The sequence below is a fragment of the Cyphomyrmex costatus genome, unplaced genomic scaffold (genome assembly GCF_001594065.2).
Source record: "Cyphomyrmex costatus isolate MS0001 unplaced genomic scaffold, Ccosl1.0 scaffold281, whole genome shotgun sequence".
NCBI classification, from domain to species: Eukaryota; Metazoa; Arthropoda; class Insecta; order Hymenoptera; family Formicidae; genus Cyphomyrmex; species Cyphomyrmex costatus.
Window position 1 is genome coordinate 2,240,597 of NW_017276922.1, and position 27,350 is coordinate 2,267,946.

Below are 27,350 nucleotides of genomic sequence, written 5' to 3' on the forward strand. Positions count from 1 at the left end.
GTTGTTTAATGATTTGCAATCGGCCAGCACCGACGAATCAGGCTCCTTTTTTTTCTCTCATCGTTATACCTCGCATTCGAATGCCATATCCTGTTTTCGCGATCGCGGTTTTACGCGTTTCTTTTAATCGATGTCGATTTCCTTTTAAAGCTAGTTAATACTGTTGTCTATATTGTGTTATTTATTTTAGTTCACGTAAAAAGCAATCTCGATAAACAGAAACGGCTTACCGAGTAACAATGTGCACGTTTTACATTGAATTTGTGAAATTATTTTCATATATATAAGTGTAAAGTAAAAAATAAAATATTTCAAATTTTACCATAAAATTATTTCCGAAAATTTATGCCTTGGAAATTTATTCAACTATAGAAATTATACACGTCATCCCGGAGATTTACTGAAATTCGTCTCATCAATCGTTATTAAATCGTGTATAAGAACAATATAGATTCTACACAACAAATTTTAGTCGTTTAATAATGTCACCATATATTCGTGTGTTCTACCTTTCCTACGTACACGCGTTCACAAAATTCTCTCCCGCGGGTCGTATACAGGTTTGCTTAACGGCCCGTATAAAGTTTACGGGCGTTCCGGCTGAAACAGTGGGAGAAATTTCTTTCGAAGAGATTCATTCTGTTGTAAAGTGAGGTCACCTTAAAGGTTCGCGCAGTCCGACTCGTGCGATTTGCGCCATTGAACAGTCAATTACTATTACTGTCAAATTTAATCAGCCGGTATCGCTAGTGAGAGAAAGAATATATGATAAATAAAATGATAGAAGATACAAAAGAGCGTTATAACTTCAAAAGAGAATAGCCAATCGCAGTCATTCCATTCTTCGGCAGAAACAGCCACGATGGCCAGTTTCATAACTACGGATGTCATTAAACCCGATTAAAGGCATCCGTGTAAACGTAGTCATTAACCGGATACCTAAAAAAAAAAAGAAAGCTTCCGCGGGATTATGGCAAAAGAATTTTATAGCGGCATTCTGCCGGTGTCCATTCTGAAATAAAAGATGAACCAGTAGTTTGCGGGTGCGCTTTAAAGTTCTCATCAAGCGATCGAGGTCTGTGGGACACTTCTGTGTCTCATTGTTCCTTTTGTTTGGTGTTTACGCCGTTGCACTGGGACTACAGTGCGGCGTGCCCGGCGGCGTCGGTGACGTCGGCGACTACGACGGACCGGGAACAGCAAGGAGAACGAGGAGGTGAGGTCGTCGGTGCGCCGGGGAGAGAAGCTTTCATTAAGCTTGCATTGTCCCAGCACTGCGCTATTATAGCCGAGTGAATAACTTCGAGCCATCCTGGTAGTCATGCCGCCCTTGTTTCTCTCTCTTCTTCCTTCTTCCTGCGTCGCTTCATCTTCCGTTTTATCTTTCTACAATTTTTTCTTTTTTCCATCTCGTACGCCACCCACGCTCTACTCCCTCCCTCCCGCTTCCGATATTCTGTATGCTTCTCCCGCAAACCGCAACCCTCCTCGCCACGTTTTCCAGGGGCTCGTCTCTTCCTTCTCTCGCACAATTTGACGCATCTCCAATTTATTCTGCGACCTCGGGGGGTGACTGTCCCGTTAGTCGCGGCGTGATATTAACGAGCTGAACGACGATATAACGGTAACGGCAAATCGCTCGAGCGGCGCCGGGGTGGCATCGAGCGACGTCCCACTCGCCGGGGCGCCAACAGAGCGTGTGGATATTTCCACCATTTGTCGTTGGTATCGACGATGATAGTAGGACCTTTTAACGAATATGACCTCGGCGCCTGTAAAATCTTGACTGTCCCGTTCGTTAATTACTCGCTACGACCTCGTATCTGTACTTCGTTTGTTCAACGACAATTTTGGAAACCTTCCCTTTCCGCCACTTCTCTTTTGGTTGTTCTCTGCCAACTTCATTAGTCGTTCGTCTGTCGCCCTATATACACACTAGCAGAATATGTCGGAATCCCATCATCCGCTTCCACATTGGACGTTAATGACATGAAAGGAAAGCTCGTCGTATCGAACGCAGAAGAGAAAGGGGGGTGATTGCCGAAGGAAACGGGAGCAACGTGTGTCATCTCACAATGATGACATTTGATTTCTAAAGACATTTGATGCGTCCAATTACTAACTCTCAGGATTTACATCTTCATTATAACGAACATTCCGATAATTAACGCTTCTCGTTGCCCTCACTCTCTCTTGTCTCTCTTCTTGCTTCCTTTGCGCTATATCTATTTGGTGATGATGTGAAGTTTGTCGCTGCGCATAATGTCACTCAGGGGCGGAAAGCTGGTTTGTATTCGGGAAGTGAACTCCGCACGAAAGCAGGTCACAATAAACTCCCACAGTGGAAATAAGCATTCCACGGGTTACCTACAAACAAACCATTTAAGCAGATATTTATAATGCGAAAAGTATTTTTGCATTACTGAAACACTGTGTGTAAATTTGGGAAAATAGTGCCGATCTGGAAATATCATTTAATTCAATCAAAGAAAGCCATTTGGATTAGAAATAAAATTAAATATAATAGTAACTACCGAAGAGTGTTTCATTATTATTTCTATATTCAGAGCAGATAATTATTTAATATAATATATAGATGTTACTGCAACAGAAAAATGTTTAATGTTTTACTTTTATATCATACCTTGATTCAATTAATTAAAATGTGCAGTATCTTTCTTCTTTTTAAATATATAATTTATCTTACATAAATATATAATATATAAATATTTATATAAGTATATAATATATGTGTATAATACTTTTATATCTTTTATTCCTTCTTTTCTATTTTTGATTTTCGAAAAGCAATGATAAAAACTGATAAAGATGGAAATCAACTGAAAGACTTTTCTATTCGCTATTGTGAATTGTATTCTCCGTAATCTATCTTCTTAAAGTCTACTATTTTTATTCGAAAATTGGTTATTTTCGTGCACATTGGACTCCATCCGATATCTTCGTACATAGAATTTCCGTCGTACAAAGAATGACTTTTGAATGTGTAGAAATCAGATACGTTGGCCAATACATTTTAAGATTACCGGAAATTTTATTTGAAAATAGCGAAGCACCGAGTTCACAGACTTGCTATCGTCTGCGAAATAAGATTGCAATTTGCAATTGCTATGACTTTCTGAATTACTTATTAAATGACTGTTTTCATTTTGAATTTCATTATAAAATTCATTTAGACGAATATTACGCGGAAATAGAGCAAGCAAAATAGAACGAATCTTGTATTTCTTGCAATCTGCGATGTCGTATTTCTTTTTAAGATATTTTGAGATTGCATTTGAAAACAGAATATTAAAAGCAATTCTATTTTACATCATTTTAAATTAATCTGTTGATGGTGTAATAATAGCATGATGATATCGTCGATTTTCCTTTCTTTTTTTATGTTTTTCTGTAATATCACGTAGTATATCGACGTCGTGGCATTGACACTAATTGCTTAATACCTGTTTCAGATACTCCATCGTTCGCGATAACGCGTTTACCTGGTTTTGGAATTCCGATCGTCGAGGGGATGTCTGTCAGCCTGAAATGCGAGGTAGACAGCAATCCAGCCAGTACTCCAATTTGGCAGCGCGGTAAGTGGCGAGCGAAAAAAAAGGAACGGAATTTACGCGTGGTATTTCGTCTGACTTCTCGATTAGATTCGAAAGAACATCTAACTTATTAATTTCATCAGTTCTGGAAACATCTTACGTAAAAATTGTTTTGTTTAGAAACACAACATATTTTACGTTTTTAATTTTTAAATAGTATATTTTGTAGAGTAGAAAGAAATAATGTTTCTTCTTATTAATTACTTTTATTTGATTTGTTCATTTATTTATTTTTTCCTAACAGAAATACATATCGTTTGATATTTTTTGTATCAAACTTCTTTACTTACCTTTTAGTTCCTGATTAGTTTTTTATTGAGTAAAAATGCAAATAATCGCATAAAGTGCAATCAAACTTATTAGTTATGTTGGATTATTCGTAGAGATATTGATTGGATTGCAGATATATTCATTCATTTTGACACATATATATTAATACAATAAATATAAAAGTATCTATAATTTACTTTTATATCACTAGTAGATTTTTAGAAAAGAAAAATTATAAGAAGAATAATTATTATAGTTTAAAATAAAACGAGTAAAAATAATTTAATTAATAAATTAAGTTTTAGTAGACTGATCGTTTTATTTTATCTTGATTTTTATTATTAACGCTATTCATTTCCTCGCACAAACTTTTTATGGATTTAAAATAGATAATTGTAATAAATATATTACTTATATAAGTACCATGTTACATTTTACCTTTTAATTAATATCTTCTTTGAATGACCTGGATAATTAACTCTTCTCGGCAGTAACGTTATTCATATTTTCTGAAAGCCGGTAAATTTTTGGCGATTTAAATACGTGTACGTTCGGTAATGAGATTTTTAACTAGTTATCGCTACTACAAATAAGCGCTTATTCGAAGCGAATTTTAACTTAGTAATTTATATTGTTCATAAACAAACACGTTTAGTTAAGCGCAAATTATTGATAAATTTAAAATAGGTTTTACCTTGATAAAATACAAAGATATCATAAGACTTTCATGAATACTTAAACATCCAATAATAATCATATTACATTATAATATATAATTTTTTTTTTAATTTTGTGTAAATTTTATTTTACTAAAATTAAAATTTGAACGTTGGGTATATAATTATATTCAAGACTGTCTACACCAAAATTATATTACGTATATATATAAAATATACATATAAAACTTCATTTTAACTAAAGGTAGCAGCAGCGGAAATTTAAAAAGATTTTTAATTATTCTTTCTAACATTACTTCGAACGTTTACAACTTAAAAAGGGTGCATTTAGTGTGCCCTGTATACACGCATAAACACACACACACACACACACACACACTCATATGTATACTTACAAGTAGTGTGTGGCAGACGGTGAGTTGCAAAGCGCACGTGCATTATTTCGTGCAACTCCCCATTCCCTACAGCTAGGAAACGCGTCACGTTGTAGGTAGACACGTTAGCGCGGGCACGTGTAACAGCAACGTGAGCATAATTTAATCACTGTAAACAGGCACTTGGATGGGGTGAAATCTGATGCACATGACCCTCGGCGTAATATCGGCTTCGTAGTAACTCTAAAGGAGAGATGTAAACTTATCTGTAAACGCGTGCGTCAATGCATTGATAAGCGTAACATGGCTGTTAATCGAATTATCGAGTTAGTCCCTCGTGTTAGCCTTTTCCAAACGGAATGTTGATTTGCGAAACATGCAGCTTATAATGCGCGTGTCATTGAAGAAAATTGACGTAATTAAATGGGAATCATTATGGGAAGGGAATTTAGTTCTTCCTCGTACAAAATGAACGAGTTAACAATGTAAATACGATATTGAAATTGAAAGATTAATTGTGTAGATAATAGAAAACGTAATATGACAATTATAATATACGATAATCATTAGTTACGTATGTATTATAATATATTGTAATATTATATAATTATCGCATAACGCACAAAGTAATAATATAGTAAGCAACGTTCTTAATATACTTTGCAAAATGCATCCCTTTAGCGAGAGACTTCCTGCTATTTTCATACAAAATCCACTATAACGTAATAATGTCGCGGACTCATTTCTCGAGAACAGTCGTAATTCTCGCGTAATTAAACCATTACCAACGATATGCTTAGGTGAGTCAAACGCATGTCGCCGCTCGCGGCATAATAACGTAGTCCTTAGCTCGTAGGATTGAGGAAGCAGGTCGGAGCAGGAGGGAGGTTCCGAAGTTCTGCATTCACGCGATTTCCGTCAACCTTGTCGTCTCAGCCTTGGCGTCCCACCACCTCCCCTAAATCTCGGGGATCCCGGGCTCGAGAATCGGGCGGGAGGTAAGGTGGTACATCCCATAATCACATTATTACGTACCGCAACGGGCGCGACAAGTCTACCACATAGACGCCGGGAGAAATCGGGACAATGGGCAGCCCCACACCGACGCCGGTCCCTTTCATCCCGGCAATTCTCGCCGGCGCGCTTTCATTCGGCTCCGATAGACAGGTGTACGCGCTCGATATTATCCCCGTCTCGATGCACCACTACACGCTGCAGCCGCGCCTATTGCCGCATTGTAAATTTCGTGCCGGCGTTAAAGGGAGATTCAGTGGTTGTGGCGCCCGCCGTGCCGTACACGAGCAACGTCGAGGAAGCTGTTACGCGGCACGTGATATCGGAGCAGCACGTTGTTCCATTTAATCTGCCCTATTGGCCGGCACTTGCGCTAGAGAAAGACGTAAGATAACGGGAGCGATGGCGCGGATACACAAGATATACCGTGATTGCGTTGTGATGACCCACGGGATTAGAATAAGGAAATTATATAGGTAACGCGATTACGCAAGTAATGGTTGACAGTTTTATTATCAAATTGAAATATATGTCATAATGTACTTTTCGCATTAATGTACATATATTACAGGAAAAAAACAGATTATAAATGTAAAAATCATGAATAACATTTGCGCAAAAGTTTTGTTTTATTATGCAAAATATAAATAACATTTCTCTTTTGTGAAATTCTTAAGAATTTTATTCTTTAATATTTAATAACAATTAATTTAATATCTAATATTGTATAATGATAGCGAAATGGTTAATCTTGATAAGGATGAGCTGGATATGATACTGTAACGATGAGAACTACGAAAGCTTACGCTCAAAATGTAAAGTAATTTGAAGATTATCACGATTTCCAGCACAATGTTTCGAAATAGCTTTACAATTAATTAAAATCTATAAAAAATTAAAATCGCATTAAAATCTACAAAAAGACGAACGAAAGGCAGTACTCAAACGTATAGATTCATTACCATTTGACTGTTCCTTGTCGTGGGAGAGCTCGCCGGCCGTGGCCGCTTCTACGACCTGATAAATATTTAAAACTGTCTATAATTCCCTCCTTCCCGTGAGCAGTTCCTGAACGTTTCATAGCTTTTAATCTTACCCTTATTTTATATTCCAAGCTTAATCTGCCTTATCTTCCCAATCGAGGTGTTCATTGATTGGAATAAGCGATATAAATCCGCATTCCCTGAGAAATTATCATCGTAGCGGAGTAAAAGAAATGAAATTTCTATAAAATGAAAAGATCTAATTGATATCATCTGAAAATTAACACTGCGAAAAAACGAGAAAGCAGAAATTTATACATAGTACCTTTTTATCTGATAACATATATATTTTACTTAAATTTAAATGAAGATTAGCAATTAATAATGAAAAGTTAAATTGCATGCCCTAAATACGGAGGTAACAAATAATTACACTTTCCGCCCCTTACCACATATCGCTTCACTCTAGTTATTTTGTTAAGTTAGTGACTTTCATGAGGCAATCTCTCAACTTGGTGCTTTCAGCCAATAATGAGAAGTAAAGTTGTAAGACTCTAACATTCTTGCTCATTTTATACTCATCTAATAACGATGTCCTTTAAAAAAATCACGCACTCTATTGGTTTAAGATAGCGCGATTAAAGATTAAAAATTTAAAAAAAAACTGAAGTTCTAAAAATATATCGATACGGCTTTAATGACATAAAATGGACTTTTATTCAATTGCATTTTAATTTAGATTGCAATTGAGATATTAATATTGAAAATAAAAACATAGTAGGAAAAGAGAAAATCTTTAGCAAAGAGAGGGAAGTTCTTCCCAAAGGAGTAAAGTCTATATCCGAAAAGAGGAGAGTCTGAGATCTTCCATACACGTACACGTGAAAAGTATAGCAAAGAAATGGCGCAATTTCGATAAAGCATATCGGCTGCTGTCAGATATCCTCTTTCAGTTCCGCATGTGGAAAGCAACATTATCCATATCATCATTTTCTTCGTGAGTCGCGTAACTTTGCGTAATAGACACCGCATAGACACGGAGTCTACATCAAAGGAAGATAGAATAACGTTTGTTTTAATGAATACACCTTTTGCCAAGAAAACGGCGTATCTTTTCATATGTGAAAAGGTTGTCTGTTCAACAGCGATGCATCATCATATAGATATGAAATGCATTTTTATACCTGAGATGTGCGCTTCAAACTCAAAACTTTTTAAAAGTCAATAAATCAGTAAAATGATTTTTAATATTTAACGATAATAAAATGATACTTTATAAACGGTTGATAGAAAATATCAACTCTTTCTAAATAAAAATAGTTGATAGGAAATATCAATCTTTTTATTAAAAAAAAAAAAAAAGATATGTATAAAAATTGGCAAAATTTCAGGAAAAACTTGTTCATTTTGTACGTGTTTTAAAGATAGCCGAGCCAGGTATAGCAATGCACGCTCCACCAAAAACGTTTTGCGAAAACGTATACATAGCGAAAATATGGAAACGTATGAAATCCAGGACTATAAATTTCACAATACGCGCCGTTGTAGTCACGGTATTAAATTTCGGTTACGTTATACCTGTGTCGCAGATATGGCTCTCAATACACATATATAATACTAGCAAAAATCTGTTTATCCATTAAATTCCGCATATTCCACGTTTCGTTATCGCCTAGTCATTAGCATAATTAAATTGCATAAAACGTCGTGTATTACGAGATGTTATTGCACGAGCCGGTTCGCCACTAACCGACCAGCTATATTTTTATTAAGCCAAATTGAATCCGCTCGGCATTACCAAATCGTATATTTCCATCCACTGTCGCGATTTCTAAACCTTTTTTTTGAGAATCTCTCTCGCTCGTCCGATTTGAATTCTGGAACAGGATTTACGGTGTATACATCGCTGTCTGTGGATCGGTAACGACGTTGCTTTTTAGCCGGTGCGGGGAATAAAAGCTCACCGCAGCATAATTTCCTTTATTCATCGTCAATCAGCGCGGCTTGAGCCGAGTAAGATGGAGCCGGACGAAACGGAGAGAACGAGAGGGATTTCTGTGCGGGGTTCGCCTGGGAGAGACCACTTTCTTGATTAGACCGTACCATTTAAGCGGGTGAACCCATTACATTCGTTAAACGTATTCGCTGCGCCGGCGAACTTTTCGCCGAGATGCGTCCCGCACCGCGTCGGAGTATTACTCTGCGCGAATCAGCGGTGCTTTTGCCATGCATTTTCTCGAGTAAAAATCGGAATCGCGATTTCTTGCTGTGAAAGAATCGGTATAAATATTTAAGCGCGTGCCGCTCTGTATCCCGGAAATAGAACTGCATTGTGCTTCAGCTACAATGAGATGATTTTTCAACGTATCATGCTGATGGATATACTTTTTACGCACATCTCGTACTTCGATTTGATTAAAATGCAGGATAATCTCAAATTGATCCTGTTCTCAATTAGTTAGGGGGGAGGAGTTTTTTTTTTTTAAATAAACTATTATCAATATATATGTATACTATAATATAAAACATGGAGTAATACAGTTTAGCGCTTAATTATATCATTTAGTATTAAGCATTAATTACAGAATTTCATATATATAGCGCGTTAATAATATCATTCAGCATTAATTATATTTATATTACGAAAATTTCCTACCGCGGTGCTTAGTTTCGGTATTCAGAAATAACTGAAACTAAATTGAAACAGTTATTCCGTTTTTATTCAAATATTATTATTCTTTCAGCAATTTTGTGCCGGTTATAATCAATGCACAGAATCAGCTCGCACGAATCCAGTAATGGTCTCCAGGAGAACAGTGCTCGAGCACGGCCGCGTACGTCGAGTGTTCCAACGAAAAAGCAACCCGAGTTTAACGCGGCCGATTAAATCGCTTTTCAACCAACTTTTTTAATCCACCCTTCCACGTTCGTATTCTGCTCGTTAAGAAACACCTTTTTAATCCCCTTTACGTAGCTTGATCCGCGTATTTACGCAAGACTGCCTTTTCGATCAACTTTATACGATAGGAGTGGAAATTACAATTTCTCTTGAATTAATCAGAAAAGCATGGAGAGGCACTCAAACGAGAAGCTCATTCGCGACGTAGTCCGCCGTCGTCGCCACTACGATGAAGCATCGTCGGGCTCGCTGGCGTAAATCACAATCGTGAATAACAATTTCGAGATTTGATAGAGATTTCGCGCTGCGCTCCATTCACATCTCGAGTGAATCATGATTGTCTTTTCCGTCTCTGCGTCTTGAGTTATTTATTGTCTGTTAAAACTTTGCGCAAAACTGTACTTCCCTTGACGCGCCGACGAGAGTCGCGCAATGAAAATGTCACGAAAATAAAGTGCACGTTTCTACACTATTTGATATATTCGAGGAGTCGAAGACGTGTAAAAATGATTAGAAAAGACTAAAGATTTACAGAAATAATATTGTACTTTACTTGTTTTTTTTTACTCGTATAGTCATAAATTATAAATTGAATAACGTGTTGTATAAGTTCATCTTCTTATAATTATCTGTTTAAATATTTTTATATTATTATCTTTTAGCAAATTAATATTAACTTCCTTTGTATTTGTTTTGGAAACTTTAATTCGTATTAATAATATAATTTTACATTTTAATGAGGAACCGAGATATATGAAATGATGTAATTACCTTCTTGCTGCGCAAATATAATAGAGAGTATATAAATGGAACGATGAATTAATACGTTGTTTTTTTCGGAACATTAATAAAAAAGATCGGCATTATCAATCAAGAATCTAAAAATTCGAAAAATTGGACTGATTGTGTAGTTTCGTTTATCTCGTTATTGAGTTACACAAAACGCTGAGAACAGCTGCAGCCGTCACTTTCCGCTGCGATCAGCCGCGTACGAGTGATAAGAACTATGATGGACGACCTGTTATTACCAAACGTCAGAAGGCACTGCGATTTCCACAAGAATTATTGCCAAATACTGTTCTAAAGTAACGGTTTAGCTGTACGTTTGACGTGCCATGACTTTTTATATCGCGGATACTCTTATACCGCGATAAAAGAATAAGCAGTTGATGATCGCAGGAGTCTTTAATACTTTTTACGAAATCTTAGTATGTATTAATTTGTAAATTTTTAATACCTATAAATGTACGGTGAACAAAACATTTATTCGTGATGTTATAATTTTTTTCAGTAATTATTCAAATACTGAATAAAGTATAAGAATTTGTCTTATAAGGCAAACCAATCGTAATTATCAAGATTAATTAATTAAAAATTGAACTTGCATATTACACTCACATTTGTAGCTGTATCGCGTATAGTAACAATTTCTGAAATAAAAGCCTTTTTAAATAAATGATAATGAAATATTTGGCTGTCAGTTCATATTACATTCGTGACATTAATTATTTGTTTAATTTAATATCTGAAATTTGATTTCTCTTCGAGAATAATCCTGTCCTGGCTGTTAAATTAATTAAACTTTCATGTTGCTGATATAATCGTTTGTTCTACGATGTTTCGGCAAGGAATATTTCTGATCGCGTTTGATGTATGTATGCTCCTCCAATTCTGCTTCCGACAGACAATATCTTCTTCGTGTCAATATTACTATCATGGGCGGGAAATCGTAGTCTTTTATGAGCGGAGATGTACAGGGAATCGGTGAAATGATATTTTTTGTATGTGCACTGGTTACGAAATAACTAGATTTATTAAAGTCGTCTTCGTATTACCCTCGTATTACGCCCGGGTAGACTGTATAATTAATCGGCAGCCACGGGACGTGACAGAAAAATCGACGTCCCGTCGTCGTGACGGATGACGTCGCGCGGCTACGACGGGAAGCGGCTATATGTGAGTTATCCTATTAAATATTCAATTATTTCTGCCTTCCACTCCTGACGTCTGGAATTCGCTCGGCGCGACGGCGCGCGCTGCGTCGAGCCAACGCCGCGCCGGCGGGGCCAAGTTTAATCCCTATTCATAGACTCAATCGAGTGATTTCGAATAAATCCTTCCAGCGTTCCGCGAGATCCGCTGCAATTAAAATACTTTAATATCCTTTGGAGCACGTATCCGCTCCGGGCAATGCCTTCGCTGTTCGCGAACCTTTCACCCAAACTCGTTGCTGCCTCCGTCGCCGCCGCTACCGCCCATTCCTAGCTTCTTTTTGGTACAGTTACTCTTATTAAACGTCCCATTCCTTTTCGAGAAAGCACGTTCGCCTCTCGTTCAAAGCCTTTATAGAGAAGGTAAGTCAGGCAAATTCGGACTCTCCCGATTTCCTGTATTGCAACGAGTAGTTGTGCAAATAGTCGATTTCGCAATATGGCTTTACAAAGCCACGATTCACTTTGAGACAAGGAATGTTTAAACGACTATGCTAACATACTATTCTTGGACACGCAATTTCTGATTGTATCCAATGTGATAGTATTCTCCGGACATCTTACAACATGTTGAAAAAACTATCGAACAAAAATTGAAGTAAAAAGATGAAAATAATTTATCATAATTCTGTCGGATGATCTATCATACCGATACATTGGACGTATGTTAGGAACATTTTGCAAGAAGAAACTAGAGCGTCATCTGTGTGAAATCGCTTAAGAGGAAGTCGATCTTTATACGATCATCATTTGAAAGTGGCACAAAGCGAGGTTATCAGAACTCCAATGATATATCCAGAATAATTCTAGGATACTGGAATATCCGAATTCGAATGTTATTTATTATGAAATCCACAATTCCTTTTTAATAATTATCAGTTATAGGAGTTCATATAAATGTACTTGTTTTTTCAGTGTTAGATTTCATTTCTTTAACAGTGTTATATAATTTTTCGCTGACATGCTCGATACTTTAGTTAAATATTATTCTAAAATATCAATTTACAAATGACAATATTATTTTTAATGAGAAAAAAGATTAGTGTTACATTTTTGTATTTTTTGAACAGTTCTGAATATTTTATTTATATATAAAATGATTTTTTTTTGAATTTAGAGGATTAGCGTTTTACTACTACACATATATATGTATATCACGATAAAAGCTTGTGTTTTTAACATAGGCACTTGTGCAGTACATGATATACATGAAGATCGGTTTTTGTTCCATGTCGCTACGTCGATTTTTTATGGAATTACACCGTTTAGAAAATCCGGTACGCATACCCATTCATAAAAGATCGCCGTGTATACACTTTTTGTATGTAATTTGACAGGTGAACTAATCCGTTACTAAAAAACAGGTGCGAAAGCGTGTACAGTACACGTGCTTTGTAACATGATATGCCGTATCGAGAGAACCACGTACGCTGGTCAACACTCTGCCACTGGATCGAAAAATCACACGGGTCAATATAATCGCCAATATCGTTGCACAAAAAATTGCAACAAAATAATTCCGTTTCAAAACTGTGACTCTGTCATTTCTAACAAGCGTAAGACTATACCTAAATCATTAGATTGCAGAAGTGGTTATCGATGATTAATTATAAAAATAACATTTATGCTTTTCGTTCAGAGATCTCCATTTTTAAAGATCCATTGCTAATAAAGCAGTTATATACGATTTGGCGAAATAAAATATATTCCAAACTTTTTCTAATTATCGTTAAATATTAGCTGATTTTTTTAATAAATGAAAGAAATTACTCGGATATTACATAAGAACATGATGATATGTCAATTCAAGATTTATAATTTACTACAGAAGATTTTGCTGTGTTTAATTTTGGCAGAAAATTCTTTGTCCTCCATCTCAATTTACTTCAAGTTGGCTTCGTTCATTTCCCGGCTAAATTGGCTGAATCCCGGCCGAACTTTTCGGGAATGTCGTACTTTTTTTGAACTAAGTCACGGCCTGGCCTTATTTCATGCGAAACGGCGCCGCATCTCACAAAGTTCGCCAAGGATACTGTAGCGTTAACACGATCGAGCTTGCCTTGGCAACGTTAAAGGCGAGCGGTGTCTTTAGTGGAATAGCTCACCACCCTTCCTGTGATTATGGGGGGCCGGCCTATATAAAAGTTTCACTACAAAACTCCGTCTGACGGTACATGGGATTCACTTCTTCTCTCTTCCATCTACTCTCTTCCTTTTTCCGATATTCTTCCCGCATTTCTCCCCTTCCTTCTGTAATCCTCTACCTTTCATGAGTGTGTTTGCCGACTATGCTCTTCCTTTGTTCCCTAGGGTAGTTCCACATTCGTGAAAGAGGTATACTTTCAAGTAGCCAATCCGACAGCTGCGTCGAATCCGCGGCTTCACTGTAACGAGGTCGATGGCAGAAGAGAGAGGGAATGAACGGTAACAGTAGATCCAAAATAGTGAAGAAAGAAATAGGCTACAGCTAAATGAAGGTTTGGTGGCAAACAGTAAAAGGAAGACCACCGAACTGATACCGGAGTCACTTCTACATTTATAAATAATAATCGGATAAATGTGACTTTTTGGGTTCTTTTTTTCGAACATTTTTGTCAGTTAAATTATTATTTTTTTTTTAATTCTGCGACCATTGCACTTACATTACTGATAATAAATTTTTTAGATATAATATCTAATAATTTTGAATGAGAGACTTGTTCAACTGTTCTTCTCTCTCTTCCCCATTATTTTATTTCTTTATCTCTCTATATCTCTCAGATGATTGAGAATAAACAAATAGTCCATCAATACAATTTTAAATATAAAATTGTTAGCATTTGTAATCTCATATTTAAAGAAGCAACTTCCTGTGATCTAATTATTTTTGTGTTTATAAGTTTAATTCATGCTATCATTAATGAGGAATTACATATTATATTTTGTTAAAAATATTCATAAACAATTATCATTATGCATTTACACAAGAAAAAAGTTAATGTTTTAAATTTATTAAGATTAAATTTTAACTTTTTTCGACGTCGGTACCTATCATGGAACAAATTGAAATAGATTCGATGGGAATTATTTTGTTTCCCCTCGAAAACGCAATAGAAATCTAGCGAATTATTGAATAATTTTGATCGGAATCTGTTCGGAATAATTCCATAATACCTACTTCTTTTTTTCCGACGGTTGATTCGACGATTAATTTCAAGTAGTTAATTAATGAATAATGTATTTATGGCAATTTTTTTGGTCTATAAAAAATGTCGTGAAATCATAAATATCGAGAGAAGTCGCTTGCAGCCAACTCACTCGGCTGATGCGAACTGCGCGACGACGTTAACGCAAATCCGCGGACCGTGCGTGCTGTTTCCAGTGCGTTAATTCGTATATCCACCAGCTTTCCGCTTGTGTTTCAGACAATGGACCGCCTCCCGTGGAGCAGAGCGATGACGGATGGTTGAACTTCACAAAAATCACTCGGGCCGAGAGCGGCTGGTACAAGTGTTATACGCGGCATATGCTCGGCATTTTCACCAGCATCGGATATTTTCTCAATGTTCGCTGTGAGTAAATCGTTGTCACGCCACTTTGTCGCTTTCAATAGCGTACGTAGAATTTCTCGCGCATTCGAGCGGAAACGTCAAGTTAATAAATGTATCTCCTTCGACAAAAAGAAAAGAAAGAGTATTTCTTTGAAAAGAATAATTTTTCATAACTTAACTCGCTAAATTGAAACTTTTACGATACCTTCAATATTAATTTTTATCTTAGAATTAAATAATAGATCTTTGCCAGTATAATTCAGTATTATAACGATTGATAAAACAATAAACGGTATAACATGATTTATATGTATAATTATAGGGATATGATTTAATTAGATGTTTCTTTTGTGAATTACTTTATATACAGTTAATAGAATGTAAAAATATACTTTTTAAAAAAAATTACAATTTAGAAAATATATTTAGATCCCTTACGGAAATAAATTTGTAAGCTATATTCTTCACAGTCTGCCAAACTGTGTTTCTATATGAACTTTTTATTTTCAAAATTAGTAATTTATCAGAAAAATTAAAATAATATTACATAATGTTCGAAATATGTATAAAGCGACGGTAGCATCGATGAAAGACAATTACGTTGCAGTGCATCTTTTGGCTGATGCATTGTCTACCCCTTATGCATTTGATAGTGCTCGAAGAGACATTCTCCCTGATTCGGAATGCGAAGGGGGTCGTCGCTGCAGCCAATAACCGGATACCACAGTCATTTGTCAAGAGCGGAAACCACCGAGCCAACCGGAAATTATCCGTGCCCCGTCGTGAAAATTTGCAAATTTCCTACCTAGCCCCATTCCTTCCATCTTGCCATTATAACTAGAGGGCAATGCGCTCCCTGCATCTCAAACCCACGGCCCTCGTCTCTCTCTCTTTCCCCATCCTCTTGTCTTCTATCTAGTTCTCTACTCTTCTCTATCACACCCATCTTCTTGCTCTCTCTCTCTCTCTCTCGATCTCTCGTCTGCTCCTTCGACCGACGATGCTGGATACGGGCTTCCGAGCACCTAATCTCTACGCAATTTAGATGGCTCGAGAGCACCTATAAACCAACCATCCTCCTTCGTGGGAATTATCGATTACACTGCTACTATGTCCTGTTCGAATCTCCTCCTGGATTACTTATCCGCCGGATAACGTCAAGGCGGGTTTAAACCGACGTGCTAATTTCGCCGGCTTGTAGACAGTCTACAGATAGGACGTAGTTTAAAGGGACAGAAGTGATAAGACCAGCGCTATATCGACAGGCGAACAGATTTTTCTCACGTAACTGTTACCAGCACAGATGATGCAAACTTACATTATTTTTTATACGTTATGTACATATTTGAATATAATTTTTAATTCTTATTAACGACAGAAAAAGAATATAGAAAGGAAATAGATAGAAAAAGAAATTATATATAATAAGAATCATATATTAAATTGTTTTTATTAAAAAATACTTTGTGATAGTAATTCAATAATTTTGAAATATTCAATTTATCCAAACATCTTGGATGTGCATGATTCAATTAGTAGGAACACGAAAAGCATATCAAAGTAATTAGAGATAACGCGATCACAGACGGACGAGTATATGAGAACCTTAATCACCTTAGTGCACGCGAATCGCATTAAGATTTAGAACGATCACAAGCCACTACTGTAGAAGAAGAGACGCAGATCAAATTTGGAGATAACGAGAGCTGTCGAAGAAAGGAGTAATACGAAAAACGTCAAATTATCAGGCCTGATTACCGGGTCCTCTGTTTTCTCTCTTTTCCTTTCCTGTGTTTGTTAAAGCACCAACGGTGGTGTTTGCTGTAAAATTCCGAACAAACTACAAGACAAACGAGATATAGTTGGGAGCCGTACGAGCATGAGAGGAAGTGAAAGCCTCCTATCGCATCCGTACCACTTTGATCCCTTTGTTTTGCTATAGGATGAGCTGGAGGATCAGCTTGCTAACTCAAAGGACTGCTACGTCCTCCCATTCCTCTGCCCCGCTTCTTTCTCTTTCTCAGCCGAATTCCGCTGGAGCAGTCCGGCTCTAATTCCCGAACAGAGATACGAGCAGTCTCTGCACACCATCTACTCTCTCTTGTCCCTCCGCATTTTCTCTGCGCCCTCCCCCCCCCTCTCTCTCTCTCTCTTTCTCTGCGATTGTAGACATAGCACTAGCTGGAGAGCAAACAATCGCAGCCGTATAATTCCATAGGTGGAATCGGAAAAGGGAGAGATGAGGAAGGGTAGAAGTTGGAACCGACAGTACGTAACGTCATGGTGGGGAAAAGATTTTGTCGAACCCGGCACGTGAGGGTAGAGAGATACTGCCCCAACTTTATCTCTCGTACGTGCCACTGATTTCTGATACCACAGTAGTTCTTGGATATCGATGACGATATCGAAACCGGAATTCAAAATAATGTAAAAGGTGAATGTGTTGAAAATTCTTAGAAAATTCTCACATTTACGGTGCGCAAAAGTTATTAATTGTGCAACACGTTTTAACATTTTCTTCTAGCGTTTAGAAAATATTTAGATATATTTATATATGTAATTATATAATATAATTATAGAATCTAGCAGACAAAATATATGTAGCGATAAATATAGGAGCATCCTACCTAGATTTTTAAGTGCAAACAAATAAAATTCAAAATTATATTTTTAAAATGGATTATTGCATATATATATATATATATATTTCATCACGGATCATATCCATAAAATATAAAAATCTAAGAAGAAAGTCTAAATAGGCAATTTACAATAAGCCATTACCTAAGCTTTAATTTTTAAGCCTTAAAAAATTGATCAATTACAGGTGAATGTGAGAAGAGATAATCGATTATAAATAATTGATCAATTTCTTACGGCTTAAAATTTAAAGCTTAGATAATAGCTTATTGTAAAAACCTATTAAAATTCCATTCTGAATGCGCTATTCACATTGTGGATTCATTTTCGTGCATTGTTTCATCTCCCTGTGGCCTATACGTTTAAGTTCAACTTTTGAATTTGCTGCTCATTGAGAGATTTAAATCAATGGGATTTAGATGATCCAGATATGGAGACCGAAGCGGAAGCACTGAATGGTGAAGCGACCGATTCTCGGCGAATGGAAGTGCAAATTGGCGGTGCTGTGACCCTCGAATGCGACGGCGGTTGTTGGGGCCACGGACCTGGAATGGATCCAGTAGGAGGGCCTGGGCCCCTCGCTTTGAGCCGCGTAGTATATCAAGAAGCTGGGGAGTATCGATGCGTCGCGCCAGATCGAAAAATGCAGGACACGTGGCGAGCTCAGTTACCCTATCACATCAAGGTTACAGGTAAGTTCGATAAAATTTCTATCAGAATAGACTACTACATTCTCGATGCTTGCATTGCATGGATTTCCCTACCTTCACTCGCTCGCGTATATACATCAGCAGTGCGTCTCTGGAGTCTGAGGAATTTTTTTCTGTCTGCGAGCACGCTAGCCAAATGCGATAGAGATTATCTGAAAACCGATTAGACGTTCACAGTGCGCGTCCGCAAGTTACAAATTGAATTGCGATTCACATGACGTTGATAATGCGCGAGATGCATTGTTGCCGCGATTGGTATCTGACGAACATAACATTGTGCGGCGTGTCGCATTGTACCCGGTTGCATTGTAGGTTGCGGCTAACTACCTTGCCCGCTATCTGGTTCTAAATTTAATTATAACAGTCGACATTGAATTAACCGTGTTACAGTATAACCGTGTTAACGGTGGTAACACATTAATTATCAGCTTAAACTTTTGACGACCTGCTGAGAAGTATGGCAGAACGTCTCTCTTTCTCTCGTGCGGAGTTAATGCATTCCTTTAATCCGTTTAATGTAGTTACGTTTCGGTAAAACAAATAAACTAGAGCCACACTCAAATGGTACAATTTGTACATTTACATTTCATGTACACTTGTGTACACGAAGTTTGTTACGGTACGTACGCGGTTCAGCGAGTCAAATAAGATACTCCATTATGAAATGCACGAATTACGTGAAGAATTAAAGGACATACATTTGACAGAAATATCTCAAATTCTCAATTAATTACATATCATAACTACATTTTATCGAAGAAATTAAATAGATTAAATAGTTAAATATTTTTAATTTAAATATACATAAGTATAAAGTTTTCACAATCAAAGTGCAGTAAACAAATCTATACAAATATCCTTATTGAAATTGTGCGCGCGCGTACACACAATTTGTGTCCATTTAAATCTAGCTTTAATTAGGAAAGTTTTATGAATAGTATTTCATCATATCAAACATTTAAAACGCAGAGAAATATTTTCCTAATCAATTTTAAACTTTAAGAATTGCACTAAAGATAGCCTATATAGAATTTCATTTTTATTTTTTACTGTGGTATTTTTACATTTATAAAAATTTATATTGTTCTAAATAAATATTTAAAAAAATAACGCTAATAATGCGCGAGGCAACACTGTAAATTCATCTTCGTTTCGAATAAAAAAAAGACACGCCACGTTTTTAGTGACAAAAATTCTATAGAATGTAAAAGTGGGAGACAGAAATTTTTGGTTCGTTATATTAATTCGTTCCTTCAGATAAAAACCGTTGCGGCTAGTATTACATCGTAATTATGATAATATTTTTTAATGGATATGGCCGAATAATAACCATCATAATGTTTTAATGTTACCACGTGAAGCCATACGGCTAACGATTGCATAAAACTTACACACCATGTGTAGAGTAATTAAATACTTTTTCACCGTCACATTACGGTTGGAAGGAATTAATTAAACGATGAGAATGTGAAGCATTTTCATTTGTTATTAAAGCTTCGTAATAGCTTTCAGTATCATTTGCTGTTGTACATCGCACCACGTTATAAGGCTATAAAAAAATATATATATTATTATTTTTGTATATTCTTCGTGAATTTAATCTCTAATAAGTGCTATTTTGATACACTGTGACTGAAATAATATACAATATAAATATTGTACAACAGAAATACATCACAAGTCCATTGAAATTATTATTTGTTATTATATTTGCATATATATACAATTAACTGCTATTTTTATAGTATATTATATAGATTTTATTAATTATTTGTAATATTGGATGTATAATCATATTTTTTAAATTGTTTTATCTCTACTACTAATTTTTTAGAAATTACAATTGAGAGTAAAGACATTTCACTCTTCTATTAAATGAAAAGCATATCGTTTTTAATTCAAATTAAATGGTCTTTCATGAACACTGTGAATATTATACAAAATGATTTAATTATGACATTAGTGTGTTTACACAAATAAAAAGAAGATAAAATTTTATATTAACTATAATATATAATATATGAGCTATAATAAATATTGAAATGTACTTATAACAATAAAATATCTTAATATTTTACAATAGTTTTCATGAATGTGCATTAATACAGTTCATCATAATTTATTAAATACTTAGTACTTCTAAGATTTTTTTTTCAATAATTATATTATTGAATACATTTTGCTTTAATATAAATAAACGTATACTAATCGTGTACGAAAGAAGATTTATTTTTTATTTACTGAGAATATGTGAATCTTAGTTTTCATCCAAATCGAAGTTAAAGTTCGAATGCGATTTTGAATATGCATGTTTTTATTTGACGATAGAAAATCTCGAGAGACTAAATGGAAGCGCAAACGCTGATAAAAGTTGAGTACTCGGTGCAATACAGATACTGGTCGTTTAGATGCGCACGTAGCATACTCTTCGGGGATAGTGGTCAACGGAACGTGACGTCGTATAAGGCGAGCAGAATATCAGCTGCGGTTGAGCCGGACCAACCAAGTTGAAAGTCTTGAAACACTGCGCTGAATGTCTGAATAATAATAGTATAAATATTTTGCCTACGCGACGTTAATTGGTATTAGTGAAACGTAACAATTGCGTATAATCAGATAAAAAATTTGAAATATATGAGTGACAAAGCTTCGTATCTACTGAAAAAATACTAAATTTCATTAAATATTTGTTTGAATACTTCTAACAATAAGTAGATATTTACTAAATGTAAACATGTATTTATTTGATTCCAAAACCATTAATTTAATTTGACTATCAACTTTTTTATTGTGTAAATATTTATTTACTGTAAGTGTATATTTATTTAGTATTATTCAAAGAAATATATATATTAAGATTTACTAATTTTTTTTTAATGCTTGTTAAAATATTGGGATTATAAGTAAGAACTAATTTGTGTAACTCCCTACAGGGAGTTGTGCTTTATCGTAATAAAGTTTAACTTTTATAACGTAGCATAGCATTGTCAAAATACTTACTAGACATTCGACAGAATACGCGTAAACTTAATAATGACTACTACTTCTGAGCCGCGTTATAGTGCCGCTACTTTGAAACTCGCGTTTGCGACGCTATGAAAGAAAACAACTTTATGACGTGAAATGGGAATTGTTGTGTCGTAAAGCAATCTCGTGGCCCGGCATACTCTACCGAGGTGATCCCTGCCCCCTTTCTTCGACAAGAGGCCGATGTAGTATCGAACCAAGACTCATAAAACGGGCTATGTATTGGAAATCACGAAACACACTGTTGTCTCGCGGTTTTATTGCTGTGAAATCTCTCCTGTTTGTCTTTGATTCCCTCGACTGGCAACGGTAAAAGGGCACCCTGCCCAAAACTGTCATTGTCACAGCTTTGGAGCGTCGAGACCGAAACGGTCATTTGGCGAGGAGCGCGGATGAAAACGACGCGAAGGATCACGAGCGAGGGAAACGGAGAAGGAGGCAAGAGGGAGCACAGGAAGAAAGTTTGCCAACGTTTAACTTTTCCATTTTTCCTCTGGGGTCTTGTCCTCGTAAAATGGTTCTCGGACATCCTCACCGACACGTCCGCCCGCCTCTGTTCGCCCAGGCTTACGAGAACGCGCGTTGATCTGTCCAAAGGGTGTACAAGGCACGTAGCAGTACGCCACGATATCTCGTTTCGTTTAGCTCTTAACGAGTTTGCGTGGCTCCCGAATGGCTTATAATTTTGGTCTGAAAACTTGAATTGCGAGTGCAAATTAGTCTCCTGTTAATTTTTCACGCGAAAATTCAGACTAAAATGCACAGTTGATATCAAAATAGTGTGTGTGTGTGTGTGTGTGTGCATTCGAATAATTTGGATTTTAAACCTGATCACATGCATAAGATCTATATGAGCAGAAATAACAAAATATGTTAAATATGAGTATTTGGAATTGAAAAAAATATAAAAATTAAGAGGTCTCTAAAGATTCATCAATTTTGCATGAATTAATCCTTCGAAACAGAATATAGTGTGTCAAAAAATATATTAATATATAAAAGTGATTATAATCAATTCTATGAGGCATAGAAAATGAAATTAATATATATTATCGGAATGCTGGAACAAATTTTCACAGAAAATCCTTCTCGATTTTAGCGAATATCACCAATAATTTCAAATTCCACCACCGTCGAAATTGTTCTCGCTCGAGATTCCGGTCGTATTTTGCGGACGTATCATTCACCCGATAAAGAATCACGGGTACTCCGATGAATCCATAGACGATAAAGAGACACTCATCCATTGAAATACGACGACGTTATACGTTTGCGAGAGACGTTGGACAGTTTCGTCTCTCCCTTTCAGCCTCGGATACGACTGTGGAAATATCGTGTATGTCCGGTTATTTTTCCTTGCCCTATTTACGCGAAGATGATAGATGCAGAACGTTTTCTTTCTCTTTTACCTTGTCCGCGCGCGTATATCCCTCATGACCGCCGCGCGTTCTCTATCCGCTTCCTTCCTTCTACCACTATTCAGCCCGAAGCAATCGCTGGAGCAATCCCGACTTCTTATTGATTGCGGCTCGAGGAACTCGTGCGTGTAAGGCGCTCAGCCGTCGGTCGAACGTTCACCATCCCGGCGAATACTTCCTACGTCGTTTCCATGGAAATGAAAAGACACAGAAGGCACACCGAAATTATTTCGCCGTCGTCGATCGTCATCCCGCGCCCTCGCAATAATTTTTCTACCTCACTTTATCACTCGGCGAATAACACCTCCCTCGGGGGTCGTCTAACGCGCGAGATATAAGTTCCTGCTTGTCCGATATCAAAATAATATTTCGCTACGGTCCTAATATGTATTTCTCTAGATTGTTGAGCCTCTTCTTCCGGTTCCACGTTTCCCCAATTTCTCCATAATTCATTCGATCTCGTTTGGTGTATTTTTGAAAAATGCTCCCAAATTTTTTACATCTTTGTGAAATGGAAGAAGTTATTGCAAGCATACGGGAAGTGCAATTCGCCAATTATGATAACACGACTTGTTGATTTAATTGAAAAATTTTCGAATACGTTGAATATTACTATATATTAATAGAAAAGTTATATTTTAAAATTAATAACTTTTTAGTAGAGAAAATTTTTTTTAATTCTAGATTGTGTGTGGACAAAATTCGAAATAAGTACAATAAAATTATACAATTTCTATACCTTCACTTTCTGTTGATATTTTCAATTGTAATGTACTTTTTAAAACTATATATCATGTGTTTTTGAAACTCAAACATTGCAACGCTAATGTAGTGTAAATTTAACCGCGTTTATCAAAGTTGCGACATTTTTTTCATATAAATGAGTTACAAATATACCATTTCTCCATAAATATATATTAATTCTTCTATCAATACATAGGTACTTCTAACAACTTTTCAACAATAAAAATTTTTATATTTTTGTGCGAATTTCATTAGTCCTGAAAAAAACTTCACTCTTCGAGCAACAAAGAATTTTGCACAGATTTTATCTCGTTTTCATTTTAACAAGTTTAGCAAAAATTATGAAACATGGTGGTGACGAGATAACAAATTATGACAAAAAAGTTAATCTTTAGAATGGATTTCCTTTTATTATCTCAAAAATATTAATTTTTTATTTGTTATTTTTCTATCAATACAAGAATGTATTAAAATTATACTGTATACCTATAATACTATTATTTTATGTGTTACGTAGAGGTTATATTTTATTTTTTTTATTTTTCATATTTTTATCCTCATAATATAACAAAACAATTTAACGTTTTTCGTAATAAAAGAATCAATATAATTGTTCATATATACACACACACACACATATATATATATAATTAAACTTTTGTTTTCAATGATATACGCAATAACCGTGCAGAGATCTTTTGTTCCTTTTGCATACGTTGTTTTCGAATCGACCAAGCGTGTAGTGATACGAGAGAAGTGTGGATGGAAACGCGTATCGTGCAACTTCAAAGCAACCATCAGTTGAATATATTATAGAAGCGCCGTACGTGCGGTTTGTATGATATTCGGTACCATAGCATGCGCGGCATGTTTGCAATAATCTCGACCATACTTAAACGTTTGAAACCACGACACACATTCAGTATACATATGCATATGCATATAATTTTTCTGCGAAAGGATCCATAATAAAAAAAGAGAATACAAATCTATTTTGCAGATTAATAAATCTTCTCCTAACTGTTTTTGTTAAATAACTCGTTTTTTAATTGCTTTTATTTGTGTTTCTTCGAAATCAAAAGTCGTAAAATAAAAGAAACATTTCTTTCATTAAAATTAATCTAGTTTCGAAGAACAGAAATGCAATATTACAAAATTAATTAACGCAACTTCTAATATATCTATTCTTCTCGTTGTGCGGCTATATTTTTAGTAATTAGCAACTGCATAGATACTTTTTCCTGTTCTTAGCGAGAAAATAAAATGGTCTTTGATTATTGTCATGGAATATGCTTTAACCTTTGCTGGAATCTTCAATCAATGAATGTTATAAAGCTTACCTGGAAATAAAATAATAATGTTTAATTAAAACAATGCAAAAATATTTTTGCTTCGTGTTGTATTATATATTTTTAGTGCGAATCAGTATACTAGTTTATAAGCTAAAAATCGAACGAAATTTTTGCAATAGCGATATTTCTGATTTGTTGTCAGGAAATGGAAATCAAACTGTCACTCAGTTTATCTTTCTAATGTTCGTTCTGCTTCATTAAACGTTCATTAAACCCTCATTTTTCATGGAACTAAGATAGAGTTTTTTTCTTTAATTGATCTGTAAAGAGATGTGTTTGTACTAATGATAGAACTTACATAATAAAACTTTCGTGGGTTCTCGTTAAATCACCATTCAAGTTTGTCGAATGAATACCACATGTAGCTCTATTCCGTCGTAGAAAATTCAAGCTTCATTAACAAACTAAATGGTGCTGTTTGAATAATGTATAACGGGATAAATATTTTATAACTCGAACAAGTTCATGATGAGAGAGGAAAAAGGAAAAAGAGAGGCGAGAAGAGAGAGAAAATAAACAATTTTCATATAAAATAAAATACAGGTAAATAAGCTTAATACTTTCATAATTGCGCAACTAATTTTCTAAACTTATCTCTCTTGTTTAAACTCTCTCTTTTATTTTTCATGTTTCAAATTTTTATCTTTTCAACTCGTTATGTTGTTTGCTCGATTCTTTTAGCTTGACAAATTCTTGTAATCTTTATTGACATTTCCGTAGAGAAACCTAATTAGCTACAGACAACGCGAAGTTAAAATAAATAACTAATCAGTCTCTTCAACGCTTATGATGCTCTAATTAGAGTTAACGAAAAAGTACTGAACAAATTTGTGTTAATTTGTGCACGTTGTCAAGTCGAGCTGTTGATTTATAAAATATTCAGTGAAACTAAATATATTTCGAACACAATTTCAACTATGACGCAGATAACTGGGACTTTAGGATTCAGGTTTTTCAAGAGCTTTCCATGATTAATCATTGGAGAGTTAATTTCATAAGTACACAATGAATCTCTTCGTCGAAGATGAATGTACTTCATACCTACACACAATTTCTTATTTGCATGCTTGATAAAAGGAACTATATATAATTACCGAACAGTCGGATCTAGTCATTGGCGGAAGCTACGCGTAAGAAACAAAGACTTGATTATGCGATTCAAAGCAGAAAGAAAGAAAAGTGAACCGCCTCAGGTCAGAAACCAGCTTCATCTCGACCGCTAACATCTCACAGTGTGTTCTGAATTTTTTAAAAACGTCGAATCTACGGCTATACACTGTAGATAGATATGCCTCCGAAAAATTCGTCCAGCTTCAAACGATCTCGCGCAGAAATTAACTCGCTTCATTATCTGACGGTGTAGATAGACAGTAGATAGACAAACGAACGGCTCCGTACTCTGTATTAACGAACACGCTAAACTTCATGGTTCATTAACGTTAACTCACGTTGGAAGAACAAAAACTGATCCTGTATAATGAAGTATATTATATACTCGTACGAGCATATTATAATATACACATTAATCATTGTTTTTAGGCTGGCATAATACCATCGACGAAGAAAAATGTTTAAAAAAAATACACGGTTTCCTGAGAGAAATATAATATCAGAAATAATGTAGTTTCAACAAAATCGACAATGTAAAAAATAATATTCGAGTTTTTTGCACATTTATAATATACAATAGATTTATATACACGTATATCTTTTTATGTAATTGAAATTGCTTCTAAAAAAATATTAGATAAACAGAATGTATATTCCAGGTTATATTTAATATCGGATATATTATCTTCTCTTTCGCACGAGTTTTCATATAAAATTTTAGTTTAATCAAAATATAATATCTAAATCCAGAACATCGTTACTAATCAGAAAAATAACAATTATTTCAAAGCAAAAAATAAAAACATTATTTGCATTTACATTTATTTTCAGGGTATCCGAATACGATATAGATGGCATGGCCGATTAGATTTAAATTTACATTGCTATGATCGCCGTTATTCGAGCGACATTCGGACGATGGGAAATAACGACCCGAGAGACGCGGCTCTGTACACTGCATATCGGGCTCAACATGGATAGAGAAGGGTCGGCATGC

The 27,350-nt window shown here is 35.5% G+C and overlaps 1 protein-coding gene across 1 annotated transcript in view; it reads left to right on the forward strand.

Annotated features, from left to right (window-relative positions):
* Positions 1–27,350, forward strand: part of tei (irregular chiasm C-roughest protein teiresias) — a 224,663-nt gene that overhangs the window by 139,727 nt on the left and 57,586 nt on the right. The window contains exons 6-8 of the mRNA XM_018541287.1: positions 3,474–3,596; positions 15,227–15,373; positions 18,412–18,684. Coding sequence (XP_018396789.1) covers positions 3,474–3,596; positions 15,227–15,373; positions 18,412–18,684 — 543 coding nt within the window. The remainder of the gene's footprint in view (positions 1–3,473; positions 3,597–15,226; positions 15,374–18,411; positions 18,685–27,350) is intronic.